The following is a 24,655-nucleotide window of genomic DNA, read 5'->3' on the forward strand; positions in this document are numbered from 1 at the left end:
ATGAAGGATGGGCGGAAGGTGGGCTGACCTTTAGTTTGAATCCGCTGCTTCTGGCGCTGCTCTTGGAGGCTGTCCAACGAACACAAAAGGAACGCCGAGACGGAACGACGACGACGGACGCGCGATGATGAGCCAAGCGGGAAAGTATTATTTTCACATACTGACGAGCTCACTGCGTCTGCTTCGGGGTGAGGGATGCGCGCGGAATAGGAAATAGGCGGAGAAAGAGGCGTCCGCGCGTGCTGCCCAAAGGTATACACACGACGATTCCCGCACGAGGCAAAGACGGCGGCGGGGCTCCGATCCTCGGGGCTTCTACGAAGACGCGCCCGCGCAGCGTCCTTGTGAGAACGCACGCCGCCGCTGCCTCCACGACGATAGCCGCCGCGAAGAGCCCGCGGCCGCACCGACCTTGCGGTAATTAAGGCCGGCGCTGCAGAGAGCTTCGCGCTGGTGCGGCTTCCTGCTGCATGCGAGCTGTCTGCGCGAAACGCTCGCGGTTAATCTGCCAGCGGCGAAGGCACGGCGTGCCGTGGCGGCGCGATTGCGTGCGCGCGACGCCGTATTTAGAAGCGTCCGTCATGAGGGACATACACAAGTGCAATCGCTCGCTTCGACGCGTGCGCGCGCATTTACCGTTACTTCGGAAGTTTTGGCGTGGACTATGGATTCGTGCGAGCCTCGACAGAAGCGTCCCCATCGCAGTCGCGCGCGCAGGGCTGCGCCGATATACGGGCTTCTCATTTGCCGTAATCAAAAGCTGTCTTAATATTTCAATCAACAGTAATTTATTCCTGCAGTTTCCTGAACGTGTATTTGAAGAAGATGTTCACTCTGTTATCGTTGTTATTGTCGGATCATTATGGTCTTCTTTATTTGACTCTGACTTGCATTCCGAGCCACGAATTCTTCGTTATAGGGAGGCCAGTATCTCCCTGTGTTCCTAAAGGTTCGGCAGAAAGCGTTGAAACGCGAACGAAGCAACGTATCGAGCTCGCAGCCTGACAAGGACAACTGCCCCATCTGGAGCTGCCGCCAGCATCGCGTACACGCGAGTTGATTGTCTTTTAGTTTACTTTTCTGTTCCCCTTCGAGTACTTCTACGCTGTCCTGTGCACGCCCATTCGGTTGAAGACTATTTCACGTCCTTCACCCTCGCAACTGAACCCAAATCTTCTGTGTAAATACCTTTAAAAGCACAGGTTGCCCATTATGTCACAGACTTTTATATCCTTTGCACGGGACTGTAGTTCAGAGACCTTCGATATCGTAAGAATACCTGCTAACGGAATCACAGACTCACCCTCGCATTCTCAAATGATCCTAGCTGACTCGACGAAGTTCTTCGTCCACTCCAACCACTTATCACTGTGCCACCCCACTGCCGAAAAAGACGTCACGCTTCTCAACAGTTGCAACGAGGGTCTCAACGAGGCGCAGTGACCACTTCTGTCCAAGGTTGCCCCTGCCTTCTATTTTCTTCATGTACGCAGAAGCGGCCCAAGTGCGCAAACATGCACTAAAACATGAGACCTCGCCGACCATGCAGGGCTTGCGGTGTGGATGTGAAATTTTGTAAGAGGCTGTTTCAGCTTAATCTTCTCTCGCTGGTAATCGAAACTAGTTTGCTAAACAAATGCAAGTGTAATGCTCAGAAAAAATACATCAGCAGTCTAAATTGATTTATCGACGATATTTAGCGTAGCTTTATTTTCGTATATCAGCGCATATTGGCACGTTTGTACTTGTTTCGCTTTTCCCGAGAATAAATCAGAAAAAAAATAGCAGAAAAAGAAATAGTATGGTACAAAATCGTGAGTTTTGTTATGGATATGATATCAGAGCATAAGTCTAGTTACAAGTTGAGTTATTGAAGTGTCTGGAATAATTAGAAATCATTGAGATGACCGGGGACGAAATTTTCAAAAATCAGAAAAAAAAATAGAAAAATATAGTACAGCACAAAAGTCATGGATTCCCTTGTACATATGATATCAGAGCATAAGTTTAGTAAAAAGGTGAATTACTGAAGTGTCCGGAATAATTAGAATTAAGTAAAAATCTCTTATTATCGCACGCCAAAACACAGTTAACCAAACACAGTTAACCTAAAGAACACACAACGCAGAGGTGCGATTGCCACTAAGAGACACCTAAGTCAAAGATTATGGTCGCCTACCATTTTTTTTAGTTGTACTACATTTTTTTTTAAAGATTGTTTGTGGCAGATAGCATAATTCTAACCCTTTATCTAAATTACTCAATGAGGTGGCCATTACTTCTGCGAGAAATCAAAATGCTTAATTGAATAATTAACATAATTGCTCTACTAAATTAGGCATTTCTCTTTAAATTAATTGACTTACGGTATCTATTTCAATCTACGCTGATTTCGCAAGGCGTATCCACTTGGAACGAATTATCTGGACTGAACTAGTTTCGAGATGTTATATTTTTAGTGACCGACCAAATGCACTGCCGTTCCAGTTACTATCTTTAAAAATGCTCTTTTATGCGTTGAACCACAAAAGAAACTGGAACGCCAATGTAATTCGTCGAACACTTTGAAAATGAACATCTCGAAACTGGTGCAGTCCTGAGAATTCTTTCCAAATGAATAGGCCTTGCGAACTCACTAGCTACAATTCGCAGATTAAAATATGTGCCTTACAATTTTTTCATTAAAAGCCAATTAGTGCAATTATGTTAATTACTGAATTAAGCATTTCTCGTAGAAGTAATGGCCGCCTGATCGAGTAATTTAGGTCAAGGGTTATAATTCTGTTATCTAGCCCAAGCAATTTCTTAAAATTTGGTGCAGCTAAAAATCATACCCTGTATGTACAACTGCTTCGCTTAAGATGGCGGGTGGCTTTTTTTCTTTCTTTCGTTCTTGGTTGTCTTTCTTTCTTTTTTTTTGCTGTAAAAAACATTTTTGTATAAAACACGTAATCTTTACAGTAAGAAACTAAATAAATAATATACTTATTATCAAGGACTCATACGCAACATCCTTTTGCATAAGCGTGCGAAAAAAAGTTCTTCACACACTTGCCGCGCATAATGTTTCTATCTATCTATCTATCTATCTATCTATCTATCTATCTATCTATCTATCTATCTATCTATCTATCTATCTATCTATCTATCTATCTATCTATCTATCTATCTATCTATCTATCTATCTATCTATCTATCTATCTATCTATCTATCTATCTATCTATCTATCTATCTATCTATCTATCTATCTATCTATCTATCTATCTATCTATCTATCTATCTATCTATCTATCTATCTATCTATCTTATATTTTGTGAGCCTACGATTCACATACTTTCTCATTTTTTTCCCCATGTCTGACTGTGTGTTTTGGCTTCAGTTTGCTTACCTATGTCTGTGAGAGTATTCCACATTATGGAGCTGATATTCATGGCAGTGCAGAGAAAGACAAATCTAAACGAACCGAAAAAGAAGAATTTTTATCAAGACCGAAGTAACAAGAAAGGCGATGACTTAAGCCGTTCTGGTCTGACATATGTCTACAAACGCAGACGCTTGTCATACTGCCACGTAGCGCTTGCAGGTTCAAGGGTTTCAGACATGTTGGCACGCAAACACTACAAAAAGGCATGCCCGAATGCCTGTCAGCACGTCGCTTTATATGTAGATAAATTTCTTTGGGCCTCTTTGTGTGTGTTTATTATTATTAGAAGGTGCCAATTACAACAACATTTGGGTGCCGCCGGCTTATTTCGTTGCCAACGCCCCACGCGTCGTTGCTCACTGAGGCCGCAACACAACGCGATGTGAACAACAGCGGTATGAACGATGAATCAAGCGTCGCGCAGCCGCTATCCGTGCCTTTCGTGTGCAGTACCGTTAGGAGAACGAGGAGAGAAAATAATGCGGCCTTAGGCTGTAATTACGGGGTAAACGTTGCCCTTGGTGACGTCGGTACGATGGCATCCTACTGCAGGTATACTGGCGTCACATATTAAATATTTTTGAGGGGTAGCGCTGAGAAAGGCGTAGTGGCGTGCATAACTACAGAAGCATTTGCCTGGAATCCTGGCTATAGCGTAGAAGGTCGCGAACTAAGCCTTGTACTCACTTAGCTGCACGTCCATTCAGATAAGTGTATTTCGAAATCTCATATGTGATAAATGACGTGTCTTCCTTTTTTTTCATTTAGGTTTCGTTAATTTGAACCTTTCAGGCCAATTGTGGTAAGGCCTGTTAATCGCGATTTTGGATAACGGACAACAAATGCGCTAACTCATTGCTGCAGTACCCGCATCACAAAGGGCTGGCTGCCTTATGCCCCTTTCGTTCATTTTTAATTACATATGCCTTGCGGCAAATATCCTGAGTAAGAGAGAGAGGGAGAGAGAGACGACTTGGATAAATCAATCATAATGAGGCAGCCTCCACAAGTTACACGCACGCGTGTTACGTGCAACTCGGGAATCAGCTTAGCTTCATGGTATATTTCCAATGCTAGTGCAAGCGCAAACAAGATGGCGATCGACTAGCAAGCGGCACGAACTTGTCTTCCTCCTCCTGTTCGCTGCTGCCACGCTGAGGCGGCCCCCATCCGTTGCTGTTCCGTATCAATATTATTGGCCCGTGATGTTTCACCATGTTCCCCTCCAGCTTGAGTCTCTTCATATTGTTCACTATCAGTTATTGTAAAGACAACCTCGTGTACCCTGCTTTACAGTAAAGGTGACCTGTCGTCGCACCGAGACTACATTCGTGGCCTTTTGTTTTCTGGCTGTTTTCCTTCTCAAAGAAATTCACGGCTTGCCTGAGCCAGACGGTGCGCGAGACAGCGCGACGCCGCTGCGGCATCGTTCCCCCACCATCATGCGAGAGTCATCACACGCATAAGCTGTTTCATTGTCCCAAGGAACAGAGGAGACAATGTATACGCATGGTACAGAAATTATGCACAGCCAGTAATTTGTCGCGAAGACAATGCACTATTGAGCGCGAATAATCAAACGGGGTCATCGCACTCGCGAGATGTATGAATGCGCGCTCCTATTCCGACGCTAGCAACCACTCCCGAAGCGTGGGAGTCAAGTTCAACGGGTCAATCAACCGCCCGATGCCGACTGAGCACAACGCAAGGCCTCCGCCCGCCGCGCCTTCTGTTCTTCCTCCTTCGCGGTCTTCTTTTTCTCATTTTTGGCCGTGGCATCGATTCGTGACCGTGGCGGCGAACGCAAACCGCGACCCGTGTGGGAATGCATGCGCACAAAGATGCGCGAGAAAGAGCGGCCATTGTTCCTTGCGAATGCGTCCGGAGAGGCGGGAAATACGCGGCACAGGACGAAGGGCACTACACTGCAGTCCGCGCTTGTAATACGCTGCGCAGGCTTCGACTCCCGTGCGGACGACGGTCACGCGGGCTTGAATCTTCCAGCATTGTGCGTCGGTGACCACGCCCCGGCTGTGTCGCCCGCATACGCGAAAGCGCAACGATCGCACCGGCAAATTCATCAAAGAACCAGCTTTGAGAAGGTCTCGCATACTTGTCCGGTCGTCGGCGAGCTCTGCACCACATTATGTACGACTGCGCCCTCGTGTTTTCGCGGCATCAGCCAAATACGCCCTGCAAAAAATCTTCGTTTCTTTTTTGTATTCTGTGGAATTCTGTATCGGTGGTAGGGAGTAAACTTGTGACTATTCTCTTGAGCTTTCGTTTCTCCTTCCAGTGTCATTTAGTCTCTCTCGATGTGACGCAACTTTGTTGTGTCCATTGTGATTGAGCGTCGCGTTTGCATACGTCCGCTATTTTCGCGTCGACATGATGGACAGTGCCTCGTGCAATACCATAGAACATATCCTCATGTACTTCGCTTATTTTGGTGACAAATGACTCAATTTGAATCCTGCTTTAAGCCTACTGGACGAGAGAGCGCTCGCAGGCGAAAACATACTGTAACCATAATAATAATATTTGTGATTTTACGTGCCAAAACCACTTTCTGATTATGAGGCACGCCGTAGTGGAGGACTCCGGAAATTTTGACCACCTGGGGTTCTTTAACGTGCACCTAAATCTAAGCACACGGGTGTTTTCGCATTTCGCCCCCATCGAAATGCGGCCGCCGTACTGGAACCATGGAACTGACCATCATCCACACGGAAAGCCATCAGAGCACTGCTGCGATATTCAAAGACGAATGGGCTCTGCAACCACTTTTAATCGCGCAGTGAACGCCGTATTATGGCATCACTTCTACAACTTTTTCTTCTTCTTTTCTACTTCCCGCTTCATACTCACCCATCGCAGAGTAGCAAACAAGGTGAAACCTAGTTGCCCTCATGCCTTTAATTCTTTTTCTGTATCCCTTCCTACCACCCACTTGCGATGAACGTGAGTTTGGTTGGTTAAAGTGCTGTCTCAACGGCCGTAATATTTTCCACGATTGCTAACTGCTTGTAAAACTAAATTCAATTCAGTTTTTAGTCCCATAGTTGAAGAAATATAGTCGCCCCTCCTACCCCGGCCACGTTGGCTGAAAATAAATATTTGCCATAATGAAATACGTGTCTTTTAAGAATTCGAAAAGCGCGAACACATTTATGAAGTAATACAGTTATACTGCCAAAGTAACTTCATTGCGAAGGAGTAACGACATACTTGAAGCCTATTTAGCGCGCTATAGTGCGCTGAAGGAAGGAAAAAGTGGAGAAGGAAAGGCAGGAAGGTTAACCACTTTAGCTTAACCGGTTTCCTACCCTACACATGGGAGAGGAATGGGGGCGATGAAAGATGGGGAAGGGGAAGAGAGAGAGAGAGCACATAGCACAGCACACACTCATCATCCGTTAGAGTCCATCAATCTGGCGTAGTACGTGAAATCACTGCCACAGCCGCTTGTCCAATACCGTCTCTTTCAAAAACCGAAGTAGTCCCTTCGTCGCCTTCACCTGCGATGTCTTCTGTCTTCTGTCGGCGGCATGTGAAAATCGTGTCGACAGACAATGGTCTAGTCTCAAGGTGCGCTTAGAGTGCCCTGAAAGTTTCGAACGTTCTGCGACAATTCTGAGAATAAAAGAAAGAATACTATTCACGTTTTCTTCTTTCGAACGACAACCAGGCGTTTGTGCTAATTTGTGAGCCTGCGGTGAAAATCTTTCATGCCCTCCAGGCTGGCACGTCATGCAGTCCGATCTGATACTACGAAGGTCACGAAAACATATTTAAAGCCTAATGCCCTGACATCGTTGGCGTGATACAAGGCACGGCAGTTGACGATACTTGAAATTGTGTGGTATCGGTGGCAGGTGTGACGCGTCCAAGGTAAGTCTCGTGTAGTAATCCGTAAACCCGCACACAGCACAAGATTCACGAGAACGAACACACACACACACACACACACACACACACACACACACACACACACACACACACACACACACACACACACACACACACACACACACACACACACACACACACACACACACACACACACACACACACACACACACACACACACACACACACACACACACACACACACACACACACACACACGCACACACGCACACACGCACACACGCACACACACACACACACACACACACGCACGCACGCACACACACACACACACAACGCACGCAAAGAAGCGCATGCACACAAATGCACAGACCGTGCAATCTCCCGCCTAGGTACATTTCCTGATTCACGACCGTTCCGAAATTCTCGCGACGCTTTCAAATTCGTTATGACAAATCCTATCGTTTTTCTTCAAAGCGTCTTTTCATCCTCGAAAGCGTCTTCAAAGCGAACAAAAAGACGGGCAAGAAATGAACGAACGAAAAGAGAAGATTATTGCGTAAGCGATGCCTGCTCAGGCTCACTCGTCACCGTTTTCATTTCGCTCGGTTTGTTTCCCTCCTCCTCCGACAACACATCGGCCGTGTCACGACCCCTTCGAACATCGGGCCCGATGGTTCTCCGCTCCTAAATACACGTTCCACGTGGACTACGGGCTATCTCTCTCTGAGCGGCCGACGCGTCCGGCATGGCCTCCCACTCCGAAAAATGCGGCCGAGCGCATGCGTGCCACAGCCGTCGCCGGGTACGCCACGCCGTTCCTCGGGCCATTCTCTCAACGCAGCTTCGGAGATTGTATCTCTTCGAGAAAGCTCTAGACGCGCCCACCTACAGCTGCGAGCGCCTACAGTGCCGGCCCAGTGACCGCGCGTAAGTCATCACTATTCTCGTCCGCAGAAGGCGTCAACGACGCGGACGCGGACGCGAAGCAAGCAAACGAGCCAGCGTCCAAGAAACTCGCGAAGCCGCAGCGAGAAGGCGGAAGGTCATCGCGCTCGAGGGGTCGTCGTCCAGCTTCGGAAGGCAGGCCGCGTGGCCCCTACTTCGACGCCGCAGCATGCAAGCACGCATGGCGCGCTTGATAAGCGTGGCTTACGCATCGCTTTGTGTGACGCAATACGCCAGAATTGGACCCGTGCGGTACACGCATACACGCACGCGGTGGACGCGCCGTGCAAAAGACAACGCGGGGGGACAAAAAAAAAGGGAAAACGGCGAAGCTTCCTAAGCACCCGTCCGAGAAACGAAGCGAGAAGAAATAGACAAAAATGCTGTCAGACGTCTCCGAGGAGCGAAGCCGCACGCGACCGTGTCCGTTAATGCTTTTAACCGGCTGCCAGGCACTTTCTGTCGCCTCGTCCGTGACTACCTCTGTCCATCTGCGGACTTTCGTGTCATTGCGCGGCGCCGAGCGACTGTCATGGCCGCGTACCAGCGAGAGCCTCGCTACGTGCTACATGGAGGCAGCCTGTAAAGCTGGCTCTCCTAGCAATGCTAACAGTGCGATGTGAGTCCAATTGAGAATGTTCATCCGTATCAGCTCGAACTCTGGTGTGGGCTCGCCAACATCGCAGATTTGACCGCAAAGTTTACAGAATTATACCTCTTCAACTGAATCTCTGCGCAAGTTCTGTAATGTGCCACACTTGATTAATTAGCTATTCGGTCAAAGCAAGAAGAAAGCTATCGCTCGCGCTTATTAAGGAGACTACCCTTTTAGCTTGTGCGGTGTAAAATGATTCGTAGGCCTCGGACTGAGGCGTGCCGACGGTAGGTGCCCCCGTGCAATGTTGTGCAGCATTAAAGTTTATCTCTTTTTTTCTCTCTCTTTCTATCGAATGCACGCAAAATTGCCGCGCAAGCTAGTGGCCGCTCGAGGCACTTTATTCGCAGGCTTGTTGCACGCTCGCGAAAAACACTTTCATGTAGCACGTATTGAGCAACAGAAAGTTGTATCGGGAGTTTTTCATGTTGCTCTACAATTTTCTCATTGACACTTTTCATCTCTATGTAATACTTAAGAGTTCATTAATTAATGAGGACTAATTATGTTGTTAAGCGGCATGCAAAAATTATCTGAGTATCTCCGAGCAACTGCAAACCTTACGCTGTTACCGCCCAGCTATGTGACATTCGTATATTATAAAATAAAAAAATTCCTGAACTCACGGCTCAAGTCCCTCTACTATTTATAAGTCTATCACCGCACCTTTTAAGGTAATCGATGCTGGTATTCGAGAATGCATACAACACTATACACATCGCGCGCAGAATGTGATTAAACAAAAAATTTCGCTACAGACGCAGCGGCCACATGATGTGTACATATATATATACATATATATATATATATATATATATATAAACGAGAAGAGAGGGATTTAACCAAGGGGCCCGATTTTGATTAGTCATATCATAAGAAGCCAACACACACTGACACCAAGGATAACATAGGGGAAATTACTTGTGCCTAATAAATCAAATAAAGAAACGATAAATTGATGTAAATTAAAGTGGATGAAAAAAACAACTTGCCGCAGGTGGGAACCAAACCCACAACCTCCGCATTTCGCGTGCGATGATCTACCAGTTGAGCTACCGCGGCGCAGTTTCCCCAGCCACTTTTCTTGGGTATTTATGTGTCCTGGTAGATTTATGTGTCTCAGGACCTGCATATATATATATATATATATGCAGGTCCTGGGTGCTGCACATTTAAGAACCCCCCCCCCCCTCTATATACGCAGTAGGCTTGTCTTGCGCCAAGCGATCACCCAGAAAGAAGTAAACTAATCGACGCTTGACAGTATAAGGGCGAGCATTAACCGCTGCTGCAGCTTAATTAGCGGCTAAGGCGCTGCGCTGATGGAGGTTGCGGGTACGATCCCGACCCCGGCGGCCGCGTTCCGATCGGGGCGAAATGCAAAGAAAGCCCACGTACTCATGGATTTAGATGCAAGTTCAGGAACCGCAGGTGGTCGAAATTAATCCGCAGTCCATCCTATACGGCGTGCCTCATAAACAGATCGTGGTTTTGGCACGTAAAAACCCCAGAATTTAATTATAGATTTTTTTTGTTGAACGATAGCATTGACCATTTCTCATATTGTTTGTCGCTGTTCGACGCGCTTTCCGAAGCATCCGTGAGTTTCACACGTGCCTGTCACATGTGTCGTTCAAATATACCGCTGGAGTTTTGTTCGCTAAAGTTTGTTTTAGCTGTTACTGCTGTTTCTAGCAGTCTGTAACGCGGGGTATCAATCGTCAGTTACAGCGCATACATAGACGGAGGACAAAAAAGGACGACGTAAAGAAGCGCTGACTTCCAACTGATTTTTATTTTCAGAAACAAACGTATATACCCTGAAACCAGAACCAATCCTGCTGCTAAGAAACGTAGTATTTGCAGCATTAATCGTAGAAAGAAGTTTAGAGGTTGTTCGAAAGGTGTAGTGTATAAGATACCCCTGAAATGCGGTAAGTCTTATATAGGACAGACTGGTAGATGTCTTAACGTTAGGTTACAAGAACACAGCAATAAAGTGCGCAAAGGGCGGGAAGGCTTCCTAGGTGTTCACTGCGCACAATGCGGCTGCGTCCCAATTTTTGAGGAGACGACTATCTTAGCTAGGCATTCCAATGAAAGTACCAGAATTATCATTGAAGCAGCAGCGATTGCCGATGGCGACTCGGTTAGTAAGCCATCAATCGCACTAACAGACAAAGAACTAGTTTTCCTGAGGTCGCACATGCGCTCTCGTTCAACTTAGGTAATAAATTCTGAATGCATTCTCATGTCGGGTTGCTGCTTGCAGAGGGCGCTTTTGTCTTGGTGTTTCAGGGTATATACGTTTGTTTCTGAAAATAAAAATCAGTTGGAAGTCAGCGCTTGTCTACGCCGTCATTTTTTGTCCCTCCTCTATGTATGCGCTGTAAGTGACGATTGATACCATGGAATACCAACTAGCCCGTACTCAAACCTTGCTTCTGTAACGCTGGGAGCGGCCACATCTGCCGAGTGACATGCCGAGTGACATGCCGAGTGACATGCAGTGGGAGGTTTGGCTTGCAAGCGAAGTTCTATCCAGAGCGCTCCCCTCGATCAAGCCCAGCGAACCGCAGAGACCAGTGGAGCGCTGGACTGACGGACCGACTCACCGCCCAAAACACCCGAACAGAAATAAAATTTATACTACGAGCACCCTAACACTGACAACCTACCGTAAAGCAACTGCGTCATCGACGAGAAACGTTACAAGGCCTATATTCAGATGCAAGTATATACGTATACGTAAGTTCAGAATATACTCGAAACGCTTTTTATTGTTTTTCGTTCGGGGAATTTAATTACGCTTGCAGCTAACGAAACTGCGCAATATCTCGTTTCCACTGCCACATTTATTCAAACTGTGCACTGCTTGGAGGCTTCTCCGCCTTAACGTCACCTCGTGGTGGCATAACATAACGTCCGCCCCATACTAGTGAAACAAACAAGCGCAGGACGCCTATGTAACCGACTTCGGGTCAAAGATGTGTTTGTTCCTCTTGTACAATACACGTGTATGACATAAGAAGCGCCAGTTTAGATCATGCGATCCTTCAGTTTCTTCTCCTCTGCCCTCCCTGCAACCCCGCTGGGAGGCGGGGGGGGGGGGGGGAGGGACACGAAGGGGGAGGGGGGGGTCGAATGAAAAGCCATGGAGAAAGTGCGTGCGTACGCGCGCTTTTTACTTGTGCGTCACTATTTCGCGGTCAAGACGGCTCCTGCCTCACAGGGCTTGTTTCGGCGGCTGACGCCGCTAGCCTCTCGAAGCTACAGCAGCGAGAGAGCTTGCACATATGCACTTCTGCTGCGCGCCTTTGACAGACGGCGCGCGGCCCTCATCCGTCGGCGGCGGCGGCAGCGGACGGGTTCGCCTGACGCTCGCCGCCTCCCTGTTCGGCATGTGACTCAGTCACTGGGTCTCTGGGTTTTCGGGCTTCAAAAGACGTCGACGAAAGCGCGGTTCGCTCTTGAGTGGCGCGCGGCCCGCCGCGCCGGACGCGCGGCTCGTACGCGCGAGGAGGAGGATATATATCTATATAGAACCGGACGCAGCACCGCTCGAAATGCAAGCAAGCGCGGCGCTTCAACGCGCTTAACGAAATAGCGCAGCGGGAGACGCGCGCGCGCGGAGCGACTCGCAATTTACGGAGAGACCGGAACCCCCCCTTTTCGTCGAGAACCTTTCGGCCGCCCGCGCGCAGGATTCATCGCCCACGTCGGTTTGTTGGGAAATGACTTGGCGCACGAGCGCCACGTATGAGGCCGCCGAAAATCTCCGCCGCGAGGTGAATGTCAGCGACGATTGCAAAGAACAAACAAAACAACAGAGAGAGATGAGAGAGAGAGAATAAAATAGATAGTGGGACTGGAAAGGTCGAACCAGGCGTGCAATGTTTGATTTTCGTCTCGCCGTCATACTGCTGACCTCTATATGATATACGCGCCGCGTTTTGAGCGATGTGCCACACTTCCAAGGCGAAAAGTGACCGCCTTGCGTGCCGGAGACGCAGCCAGTCTCATTAAGTGTGAGCGCTTGTGCGAATGTACCACGGCGTCTCTTGCTTTTTTTTTTTCTTACAACATTCCTTTTTTTTTTCTTTCTTGAGATTATTAGCATGAAGCGTGTTCGAATTTGAAACGTAAACGACGCAGAATGTATTTCAGGGATATGTTCACCGCTTCCACGTCGTCGCGCGGTTAACTGGTGGAAGATTGTTAATCTGTGGAACACTGCGGAATACATTTGTTACTGCAATTAAAAAACTAATTCTGGTGTTTTACGTGCCGAAACCACGATCTGAATGATCTGAATATGAGGTACACCATAGTGGGGAGGGGGTCTCAGGATTAACTTCTACCACCTGAGGTTTTTTAACGTGCATCCAATGCACGGTACGCGGTTAGTTTTTATTTTTTTAACATTTCGCCCCCGTAGATATGCGACCGTCGCGGCCGCGATTTGGTCCCGCGATCAGGTATACTTAGCAGGCCCATGGCCGAAGCCACTGAGCAACCACGGTGGGTGGTACTGTATTGCCGAGTCGTGAAAGCGCGGCCTAGGATAGACGGGCCGATGATGAAGCGACGAGTACGTGGGAAGGATACATTGGGCCTCTTCGATTATCCGTTCTTGACAGTCCCGGACTGCCGGAGGCAGTGCTTTCAGCCACCGAGCGTCGCGTATGCAGCGCCTCGGACAGCCCGGAACTGTCACAGATTGATATTCGAAGAGGCCCATTAGAAATATGGACCATGGGGTGCGTATCTTTGTTTGGCACGTGGAAAAAATTCTCAGCAACTAAGCTACATAACTGCTTCAAAGCTATAGGCTCCGAACTGCTTCTGATGTTCGCATGCAAGCTCATACGCCTGCTAGTATGTCAGCGTATGAATATAGCAGGCGTAAGTGTCGCTCTTTTCTGTGCGCATCTCTAAGGGCTGTCCTCCGCAGTCTGAACTATGCTACCCCAAGAGAGCATTTACCGTGTGTCTTAGTTAACATTGGCTAACCTGTTTAAAGAAAATATTAAAAAATCACGGTGTAAGACACGGGTATAAGATATGCGGTGTTCTTTTGCCAGAGGACTGACGACCGAACACGGTAGTTCTTAAAATCGCAATCGTCCTCAAGCGCCCGCGTTGCCAACCGTTAAGTCGCCGCAAAGATGGCCGCGAGCGCCCGTCGCCTCTCTCATTCGTCTGCTAGCCAGAGCACTTCCAGAGAGCAGCCAGACCTAAATCCCATCCCGCCCGAGCAAAACGAACGCCCGGCGAAATGCGTGGCGCCGCGGGCGGAGCTGCCCGAGATCGAAACAAGAAGACGAAGCTCTGCCTGGCTGTGGCAGCCCGCGGGTAGCCGGACGTGGAAAATCGAAGAAGCCCAGTTGCGTACGGCTCTTCAATATGCGCCATATCCGCATCGCTACCGCTTTGCCGCCAGGTACACGCGTCGTTGCATAGGCGCTACTTAATAGCTGCTAACAACAAAATTAGGCGATTACCAGCCCTGCGGTTCGGCCAAGGTTACTTTGAGAGTATACGCTAGGCACTTATAGCCAATTTAGCCCAAGTGAAACTTCGTTGCAGTTGGCCTTTAAACAACCTTAAAGGGCCCCTGAAACGGTTCGGACAAATTTTGCAGACGCGTAGGGTACAGCTAAAGTTAATCATTCGCAACCCAATTAGTGTGGAGCGTCTCATATTAAGAGAGCTACGGACGATTACAAGTTACCCTCCTCCATATTCACGCATTTTCTCCTCATCTCGTTCGCCGAGTGATCGGCGCTAAGCTCCGCATTCACTGGCTCTGCGTCATGATGGCACGTCGTGTCGTCAACTTCCGGTTCTCTGGGAGAGAGCGCGCGAAGCCTCTCCAAACCACAATAGTCGTGCGAAACAAAGCGCTAATATTGCTCTAACCAAGTATAAAACATTTTAAACATTTACAAAAACAACGTGTTGATGATGTTGTGCCATTACCACCAGCCCGGATTCCGAATCTGCAAGATGCAGAATTTATCCTGCGAGCGCCCAAATTCTCCCTTGAAAAGTCAAGATGCTGAGCCGTCAGGCAGAGGTGTCCTGCGGGAGAAGCCTCGGCGGGCAACTTGTTCAGACGTGTCACCAAGTGCCAGACAGCCCGGCGCCGCACCTCCTTTTGCCTGGAGGTCACCGCGCGAGCGAACTTTGAACCGTGTGGCCAGCGCGGTCGCTGGTTGGACCTCTCGGACGACCGCCGAGTGCTGACTTTGTATTGGGCCGTTTGAGTGACAATGGTTCCTCGGGGATTATAAAAGCAGCGACGCGCCGCCTGAAAAACCCTCTGAGAGCACAGTGCCGCTCTCGACTGGGGTGAGATGTGTCACGCGTTTTCGCCGGACGTCGCCGTGCGGGAACAGTCGCGTTTGCTGTGAGATCTCGGCCCCAGTGCCGACCCATTCATGTCCTGTATAATGACCTGTATATAGTGTATAAAGTCCCTTTTGTTATTCTCATCGACGCCTGGCTCGGAGTCTTCGCTACCAACGCTCTGTCACGAAACGGGTGACGAGCGCTACGGGACCACAAAGTCGTAATAGTGGTGCGGCGGTGCAAAGTCGTAACAATGATTACACTCCTGCGAAAAATTTGCAGCAGCAGCAAAGAAGAAGAATACATATCGTGACTGCTACTGTGTGTGGTCGAGTTCTGTGCCACCAAGTGGCTGCATCGTGCAGACGATTCACATTTGCACTTCTGCTCATCCCATGAAACGACACGGTCAAACGGCCAGCCCCTGTCTCCTTGCTCTTGCGTTTACCCGAATACCGGACTCGCGAAACGTTATTGTGGTAGTAATCATCCGGTGTAAAGTGACAGCCGCAAACGCGCAAATCTTCGCGCCAATCGGATAGCGGCAGTCCAATGCGCTGCAGCCAGTCCGCTCGTCTGCTGCCTTGCAGAGGGGCATGATGTCGCAGTTTGACATATTGCCAGTCGCTACGCTTGCAGCCCATAACGCAACAAAGCCGAATTATGGTGTTCACGAAAAGACTGAGACCGACTCTGACCGCGGAGCTCTCGTAGCAGAATGGAGTACGTTGTAACACAAGCAGACGACGCTTGATGTGTGCCAGAAGTGCTTAAGTGTAATGAGAAATTGTTCTTGTGCAAATTAACTACCATTCCAACTATTACGAACAACATTTGTTCACCATAAAGTTGGAAACATTATCGATGACGCACCCTGGGCAGCCAGTCGGATAGCTCGCCCTACAAACGTCATTGGGGTAAATGACGTCAACGGGGTAGGGGCGGCTTAAAATTCAACCGAGCGATGTGCCGTGATCGGCAGCGATGTACATTTTTAAAACCTTCTAATAAATTACACGCTTTAGGCGGAGCACTTAGATGCGTCGATTAATGATCAAAAGGACCTACTCTATCGATTCAATACGTTTGTACAAAATCGCCAAAATCGTTTCAGGGTTCCTTTAACCGTAAATTTATTAAATATGACCTATTAGAAAACGCACCGCACGCTTTGTCAGTAGCAGATGCAATTTAGGAAAATTCTTAAAGGTAACTTGTGCCCGGACAGTGATTGCGGCGTTCGTAAGTGAGTGCGTACGCGCGTGTACGCGGAAGTATTCTCTGGCTCAAACTTAGGAAGAAAGTAATTTACCTAATTTAGTTTTGTTGCCATTTTCTTCCTCAGCTATATGAAAAAAGAAAGCGGGCGAAATTCGAGACAATTGCGCCGTAGAATAAATAAGTTTTGATGAAAGAAGCAAGGACACACGCCCGAAGGTAAATATGGTAACGGTTCGTATCTATGGGTCCACCTGCGATAGCACTTAACATTTTAATAACGCATAGCAAGAACGCTGACCCAGCTTTTTCATTTAATTATGCGTGCACATGCCTCCGTCAATATCGAAAGCATCAACGCTGTTAGCGCGCGTATGCGTGCGTCGAGAAAAAGAAACAAGTGCGCCACCTGTGAGCTCAGTGCGCGTCCATACGTTAGTGTGCTTGCTGAACCTTATTATGTCACAGGCGATTACCTTAAACCACCATCGGCGAATCTGTAGCATCAAGGCGACTGCTAACAATAAAAAAGGAAAAAAAAAGAACACCACCGAGGTTCACGCACGCCAGTCGTTTCGATCCTCCAGTAGCGCATACTAAACCGAAGATGCTCACATAGAAATGTCTCGTCCAGTGGAATTAACGCACCCTGTACAGAGCTGCATGCTTGTGTTAAGATTATGCACTTCTAAGTGCATAAAATAGCAGAAACTGCCTTGTATGCTGCGATGGCTACAGGCCGTTTGTTAGAGAAAGAGAACGGATAGATAGAAAGGCAGGGAGGTTAACCAAGGCTGGTTCTGGTTTCCACCCTAAAAAAGAATAGAAAGAGAAAGAAGCGACAGTGAGATAAATGTATTTACAGAAAAGAAGATACCTATAGCTTGCTCTGGCCTGCTACTCTACCCTGGGGGAAAGGGACGGCTACCAAAAGGGCTGATGAGCGGAGATCAGCACGAATGGAGTAATCCAGTGGACGCAAGCAGGGTTCTCAAAGTCTGTCATCCTAGCAAGTTGAGCATCACGGAGTTACTTTGTGAGCGCAGGGTTGGTTCGTGCGACGCTGGCATTCTCATTGGTGTTCTCAAATGAGGTAACCGGGCGCAACCTCCAGACTTCAGGAATGAATACACTGAATAAAGTAAGATCGGAAATAACCTAATGGTTACTTTCATTGTAGAACGTGACGTATTAACTTCCAACTTTCGACATGTTGCCTGTTTGTGACGAAAGGTGTTGCTTCTACGTAAACGTCGCCTACAATGCCGTGGCATTTTGGTTGGTTAATCATAACCCTAGTTGCTTTCGCGCCATTAAACCCTACATAAGTAACTAATGATGGAGATTGTTCTCGCCGTTCTTGTCGGCATGTAATTTTTTCGCACTACTTCTTATTTGGTCTATGCAATCGCTTCCTTCTATGCCGCCGGACGCGGTCTGTCCGGCATACTGCACCTTGGGCTGCACTTGGTGTAACGTAACAACCCTGACCGGTGTGCTTCACTTAATCGACGCCACTTTTCTGCAGCCCGTCACGCCACATGCACTCGGCAGTCTCGGGACGTGGAACTAACGCTGCCACAGAGAGAAAGAGAGAAACAGAAGCGAGGAAAAGCAGAAAGGCTAATCCGACGCACGTCTAGTTTGCTACTTTGCAGTGAGGAATGGGGGATACAGGAACGAAAAAGGACAGAGGGGAGAGATTAGTGTTGTTGCTGTTGTTGTTGTTTTCGCCTCCGGGAAGCTTATCCATAAGGGGCTCGGGGAGGGATAAGGGAGGGGGTCAATTCAAATATTGTCAATAATTTTTTAGTCTTGTAAAAATACAAGTAACGACTGGAATATTAGGAGCCATGAACCAGTGGGAAGGTACCAGGCCTAGGCGTAAGGGGGAGGGTGGCTACTGCCCTTGCCCGGTGCTCAGCGAGAGCCAAGCAGGGGCCCTATAACGTAAAACTATTCCAATGTGTTTTTATTACAATTTCCTGACGTCAAATTTGCGGAACCGCCGACGCAAGCATCGGGCGGTCACCCGCCTGGTTCTCTTAGCTGACCAATCAAACGCTCTCCTCGTTCATAGGAGGTCACTTTTGTTTGCTTGAAAAACGAATCACATTGCCTACACTGATCGGTTTGTCTTATCTAATTGGCTCACAAGAGGCGAGGAGCACGCTAAAGTGGAGAGGGATTCGATAGGGCCGAGCCACTGCACTGAAAATCGATAACCGGATGAAGAGGGTGGTGCCGGCGTCTGCGATTGGTCCGCTTTCCCTAATTGAGCTTGCGGTGGCTCGTCGGCAATCGCGGCGGCATGCAAAGGAAGCATAAGAATGACGCTAAAACGGATTCTCAGCAAAGGAGAGTTGGCAGAACGAGGTCGTAAACGGGCCGAAAGTGTTCGAAAATGCTACACGGCCACGTAGGAAGTTTTATTACACGCAAATAAACCCATGCTCTTCGACAGGTGCGAGTAGCCAGTGCCTGAGCGATCCGCGGCAGCCATCTTTTATTCCTTTCGGAACGGGGCAGCCTGCGGCTATTCAGACGAAAATTCAGTTTTGTTCGGCATATTAATGCATCTTTATCGCGTACACGTCACTTTGACGCGGTGAGTTTCTGCGGTTTTATGACGTCGCGTGAGAGGCAGGTGAAGTGGGCGCAGCCCGAAAACTTTTGACCAATGGCCGAGGGCTAATGGCGAAGAAGCGTCGAATCCGAAATAACTATTTTTCTTTTGTTCGGTCAAATCATGCATAATTCGTGTGTACACGTTATATCAGATGGGGAGCTATCGCGGTTTTCGTGACGTCGCGTGGCAGACAGGTGAAAGGGGGGTGGTCCAAAAAGTTTTTGACCAATCGCGGAAGGCTGATTGCAAAATTGGAATAGAAAAGTTTGGTATAGTTTTACGTTATAGCGCCTCAGCCTCAGAAAAGATGCTGCTGATCCAGCAGGTATAGAAAGAGCACTAGTTGCCCGCACATTGATGAAAAATGCTCCAGCCCTTGATGGTTTAATTGCAATATATATTTTTTTTCGTGAACGTTTTCTTATATAAATAAACGCGACTGAATGTGAAGTCTGCGAAAGTTGTGGATTACGAATATGAAACTTGTGCTCAGCAGCTAAAGCATCATAGCAACTGAAGTACCAGGGAAGCTCCAGCGCGTCCGCAAAGATTTCAAAATGCACTAGCGCTGACCCGTATATGTAGTCGTTGCTGGCGCTGGCCCGTGTAGCGCTGCACCAAACACTGTACACCTAATTCGTACACGTGAAGGTGCGACGTATTACGCGCAGCCTCAAATAGCGATTGCGCCCACAATCTTCGGGAGGAAACGTTCTGCACTTGCCTCGTGTTCGGCGCGTTTGCCTTTGCAGCGGCTCTAGCATGCCTCCTCGCTGCGACTGGGGTGCCGGGAGCGGGGGTTCTCCGGCCGAACAGCCGGCCCTTGCCGAAACGCATGGCTGGCACAGTTGCTGCGCTTCACCACCACCGAAGTTGTGGAGCGCCGGACCAGGACTCCAGGCTGGCCCGGCTGACGACGACTTGTCTGTAAATGAGGAACACTTGAAGTGAGCAAAACGACGAGCACTTAAAATTGGCATGTCTAGTGAGTATAATGTCTGAATGCAAAATCTCCGGATACTTTCACGGAGGACACTGTTCACTGACTGACCAACCGATCGATCGATTCATTTATTTATTTAGTTACTGATTGATTGATTGATTGATTGATTGATTGATTGATTGATTGATTGATTGATTGATTGATTGATTGATTGATTGATTGATTGATTGATTGATTGATTGATTGATTGATTGATTGATTGATTGATTGATTGATTGATTGATTGATTGATTGATTTCGGCAGCGGCGGCAGCACCCTGCAATCACCGCTAACTTTCGGCACTGTCTTCACGTTGTCGCAGGTCAGTAATTAGGTCAAACACTTTTTGCATAGTGCTGTTGCTGCTTCCACTGCCGAAAACATTTTGAAAACATTTTGCTTCTTGCAATGTCAACATTGTGTTCAACATGTCATCTGTCTATATCTGACGACTGTGCTGTAGAGTGTAGCGAATGTCGTCGCATGTATCATTTAGGAAACTGTGCAGGAATCACAGAAAAATCTTTCAAAGGTAAAAATGCTGCACAGAAGGAAACTTGGCGGTGTCCGCCCTGCCGTAGTCCGGGATTAGCTTCCGTAGAAAGTAAGAATATAGTTTCTTCTGAAGCAATCAGTGACGTTGAGATAAACTGCGAAGGCATCCTCAACCTTATATTAAACCTGGATGTTAAGAAATGCACCGGTCCGGACGGGATACACAACGCGTTCCTTGCTCGTTATTCGTTGTGGTCATCAAAATATCTGTCAGTCCTATTCAGAAAGTCCTTATCATCCTCTACTGTACATTCTTCATGGAAGTTAGCCAAAGTGCTCCCTCTTTATAAATCTGGAGATAAGCAGTGTTTGTCAAACTACAGACCAATTTCACTGACGTCACAGTCATGCAAAATGTTGGAACACATCATTCATAAGCACATCACGCTCTTTCTGGAATAAAATAATTTACTGTCTAACATGCAACATGGTTTTAGGCGCGGTTTTAGCACGTTAACGCAGCTAGTTGAGTTCATGCATGACATTTCATTTAACCTTGACGTAGGCAACCAGGTTGATGCCATTTTTATAGATTTCACGACGGCATTTGACACCGTTTTACATTCTAAACTTATTGCTGAACTTAATGCTGTACTGAATAATCCTCATTTGGTTAACTGGATTTTAAGCTTTCTCTCATTTCGCTCCCAGTTCGTCTCTTACAGTTCGACTGACTCCGCTACTGTTGATGTGACATCAGGTGTGCCCCAAGGCTCCGTCCTTGGGCCGCTTCTTTTTTTATTATACATAAACGATTTGCCACTTCACTGCTCTTCTAACATCCGTCTCTATGTTGATGACTGCGTTCTATATGAAGTGATTAAATCTTCTAATGATCATTATCGCCTTCAAAAGTCGTTTTCTCGGTTTTGCGATTGGTGTAACACTTGGCAAATGAACATTAATTTCAATAAAACCGTTCTGATGTCTTTCTGCAACAAATCTTCCCCCTCCCTTTTTAGTTACTCGTCCAATGGCCGTACAGTAGATAAGGTTTCTGAGTATAAGTATCTTGGTGTCATTTTTACGCATAACATGTCATGGTCCAAACACATTGACTACATATGCAGTAAAGCACTAAAAAAGTTAGGTTACTTGAGGCGAACGCTAACCCGATCTCCTAAAGACACAAAGTTACTAATGTAGAAATCTCTAGTCCACCGTGTTCTTGATTATGCATCTGTAGTTTGGAGCCCGCATAAGCAGTTAGAGATTAATAAACTAGAGGCTATACAGAAAAAAGCTGTGCGATTTATATGTCATCGTTACGATCGCGACTTTTCGCCCTATTCAACACTTTCTTCCTTGAACCTAAACACGCTCTCTTCTCGTCGCCGTGTCGAATCATTAAAATTCTTGCACTCCATTGCCAATTCTTTAGTTAGGCTCTCAAATGATAATTACATTAACTTCGCACCGGGATCATCAACAAGAAGGCATCATGACCTAAACTTAATACCCTACTACGCACGTACTAACATGTTCAAATTCAGCTTTTTTCCCCGCTCAATCGAAGACTGTAATTCATTACCTGGGTCCATTCGCTCATGCTCATCCGAAATTTTTGCAACCGCCATCCCAGATGCATAATCATGGGTATGGGCATAATCAGGCATGGGTATGCCTGGCAGCATTTGTATAACTTCTTGTGTATTCTTTCATGAGTGCTCTTTTGTAAAAAGTGTTCACTTGTGTTTACCGCTGTATATCCCAATGCATTTTCTGTACATTTTCTTAACCCACTCCTGATAGCGCAAATTGCGCTGCAGTATGTATAAATAAATAAATAAATAAATAAATAAATAAATAAATAAATAAATAAATAAATAAATAAATAAATAAATAAATAAATAAATAAATAAATAAATAAATAAATAAATAAATAAATAAAATAAAAACCATGATGCTTCAGATATGAAAGCAATTCTGTCTTCCATTATTAAGAAGCTTGAAAGTCCCGATTTTGACAGAAAAGGTTCAAAAGATGGAGCACAGTCTACAGTTCATGTCAAACAAATTTGACGATCTTAAAAAAACAATCAGTCGCCAGGACAATGAAATTAAAGAGCTAAGAAAGAAGGCAGCAGAACTAGAGGCAAAAGATGCTACTCGCGCAACCGCACAAAGTGATCTTGAGCGACAGACAAATGAGCTAGAATAGAGAAGCAGAAGGCTGAACTTGGAAATTCATGGTGTCCGTGTAGTGCCGCATGAAAACCTGACTGCACCACTAAACATAGTCGCTGACAAACTTAAAGTTCCCCATGTGGTCGAATCGGACATGGTATCTGTTCATAGGCTACCAGCAAGACCAGAGACAATACCAGGAATAATTTTTCACTTTGTTCAGCAACAAACAAGGGATGCGTGGTTAACGAACAAAAGTAATCTGAAACAGTCCGACCCGATGGTTTTCATTCAAGAGATTCTGACGCGGCACTGCGGGGAACTGCTCCGAGAATCAAAGAAAATGGCTAAGGATAAAGGCTACGAATACGTCTGGTATAGCCACGGTAAAGTTCTGGTGCGGAAGACGAAAGGAGCACGTGCTGTTCACATTGGGAGCGATGTTGACCTTAACCGACTCTAGGCAATCTAATCACCGTTATGTTCCTTTGTGAAAGTAACTTAAATGACAAATCACCATTATTATCTGCCAAATGACCTAAACGACATTGTATGTCGGCTACCTCCTAATTCATGCAGATGCGTGCACCAAAGTGCGAGGTCGATTAGAAATAAAGTCTCGTGCCTAGAAGAGTTTTTCACTGAATTTTCATTCCAATACTCCGCCATAATGCTGACTGAAACTTGGAGCACTAACGAATGCGACGTCTTTAGACTGTCCAATTACAGGACATTTTATTTAAATCGCATGCACGGCCGTGGTGGGGGTGTTGCTTTGTTAGTTTACGAAAGCCTTGAATGTCAGCTATTGGGTTACTTTACCCAGACGAACCCTGATTATGAAATGCTTTGTGTACGTGCAAACAATAACGTGTTTTCAGTTTGTTATCGTCCACCAAATGGCGATATTGCAAAGTTTCTTGATTTTTATGATCAATTCCTTTCATATATGACAGAAAATAAGTATACATTAATTGCTGGGGGAGACTTTAATATTGACGTCAGTTCTACAAGCTCTGTCAGCCGTGACTTTAATACTATCATACTGTCTAATGGTTTCATAAATACAATTAACATACCCACGAGAGTGGCACTTGAATGCGAGACAGTCCTAGATCTTTTTATTACTAATTTGTCTGAGAATAATATTAGGTCTGGTGTTTTGTCATGTTGTATCAGTGACCATCTTCCAATATTTTTATGTGCGGAGCTATTGACACAAAGTAGAGCAAAGCCTCGAATAATTAAGTTTCAGTTAATTACACCTGTGGCGCTCAGTGCAATTCGTAACAGTCTATTGCAGGCAGATTGGAGCGATGTTAGAAAACCTCTTGACGCAAACAGTGCTTACGATAAGCTTATTGCAATTTTCGAGCGATTATATCATTTGAATTTTCCGTTAAAAGAGCACAGATTAAGCTGTAAAACACGAAAACCATGGATAACGCCGAAGATGCGTCATCAAATCAAAACAAGAGATAAACTTTACCAAACATTCCTACACACTCATTTACCGGAGGACTAGCTGGCTTTGAAGTCTTATCGTAACAAATTTACAAAACGCTTGCGATCCGCGAGAACTCAGTATCAATCCACATATGTTGAAGTTCCTGGCAATCGTTCTGACGTACTGTGGTCTAGATTAAATACACTCCTTCATCGCGGCCATTGTATCGCCCCTGTTTCCAAACTATAAGTAGACGGTATTGATATGGATGGATCAGATTTGGCTGACGCGTTTAATAATTTTTTCACTGGTATGATAACGACCGGAACCCCGGCTGATGCGTGCGAATACGTAAGTGCTCACAACGCTCAGTCATTGTACTTGTATCCTGTCACCGCCCACGAAGTCTTATCAACAATAAAAAGTATAAAAAATAGCGCCAG

At 46.7% G+C, this 24,655-nt stretch overlaps 1 protein-coding gene across 4 annotated transcripts in view; it reads right to left on the reverse strand.

Moving 5' to 3' along the window:
* LOC135900387 (tripartite motif-containing protein 3-like) overlaps window positions 1–24,655 on the reverse strand; it is a 131,256-nt gene that overhangs the window by 70,800 nt on the left and 35,801 nt on the right. For 3 of the 4 annotated variants that reach the window (XM_065429871.2, XM_065429870.1, XM_065429872.1), the window contains exon 2: window positions 19,825–20,025. In XM_065429871.2, the coding sequence (XP_065285943.1) occupies window positions 19,825–19,937 (113 nt within the window). In that variant the 5' untranslated portion in view covers window positions 19,938–20,025. Of the gene's footprint in view, window positions 1–28; window positions 486–19,824; window positions 20,026–24,655 lie in introns of those variants that run through there. The other variant, XM_065429875.2, reaches the window with a different exon arrangement.

Source organism: Dermacentor albipictus, chromosome 1 (assembly GCF_038994185.2).
Source record: "Dermacentor albipictus isolate Rhodes 1998 colony chromosome 1, USDA_Dalb.pri_finalv2, whole genome shotgun sequence".
Taxonomy (NCBI): Eukaryota; Metazoa; Arthropoda; class Arachnida; order Ixodida; family Ixodidae; genus Dermacentor; species Dermacentor albipictus.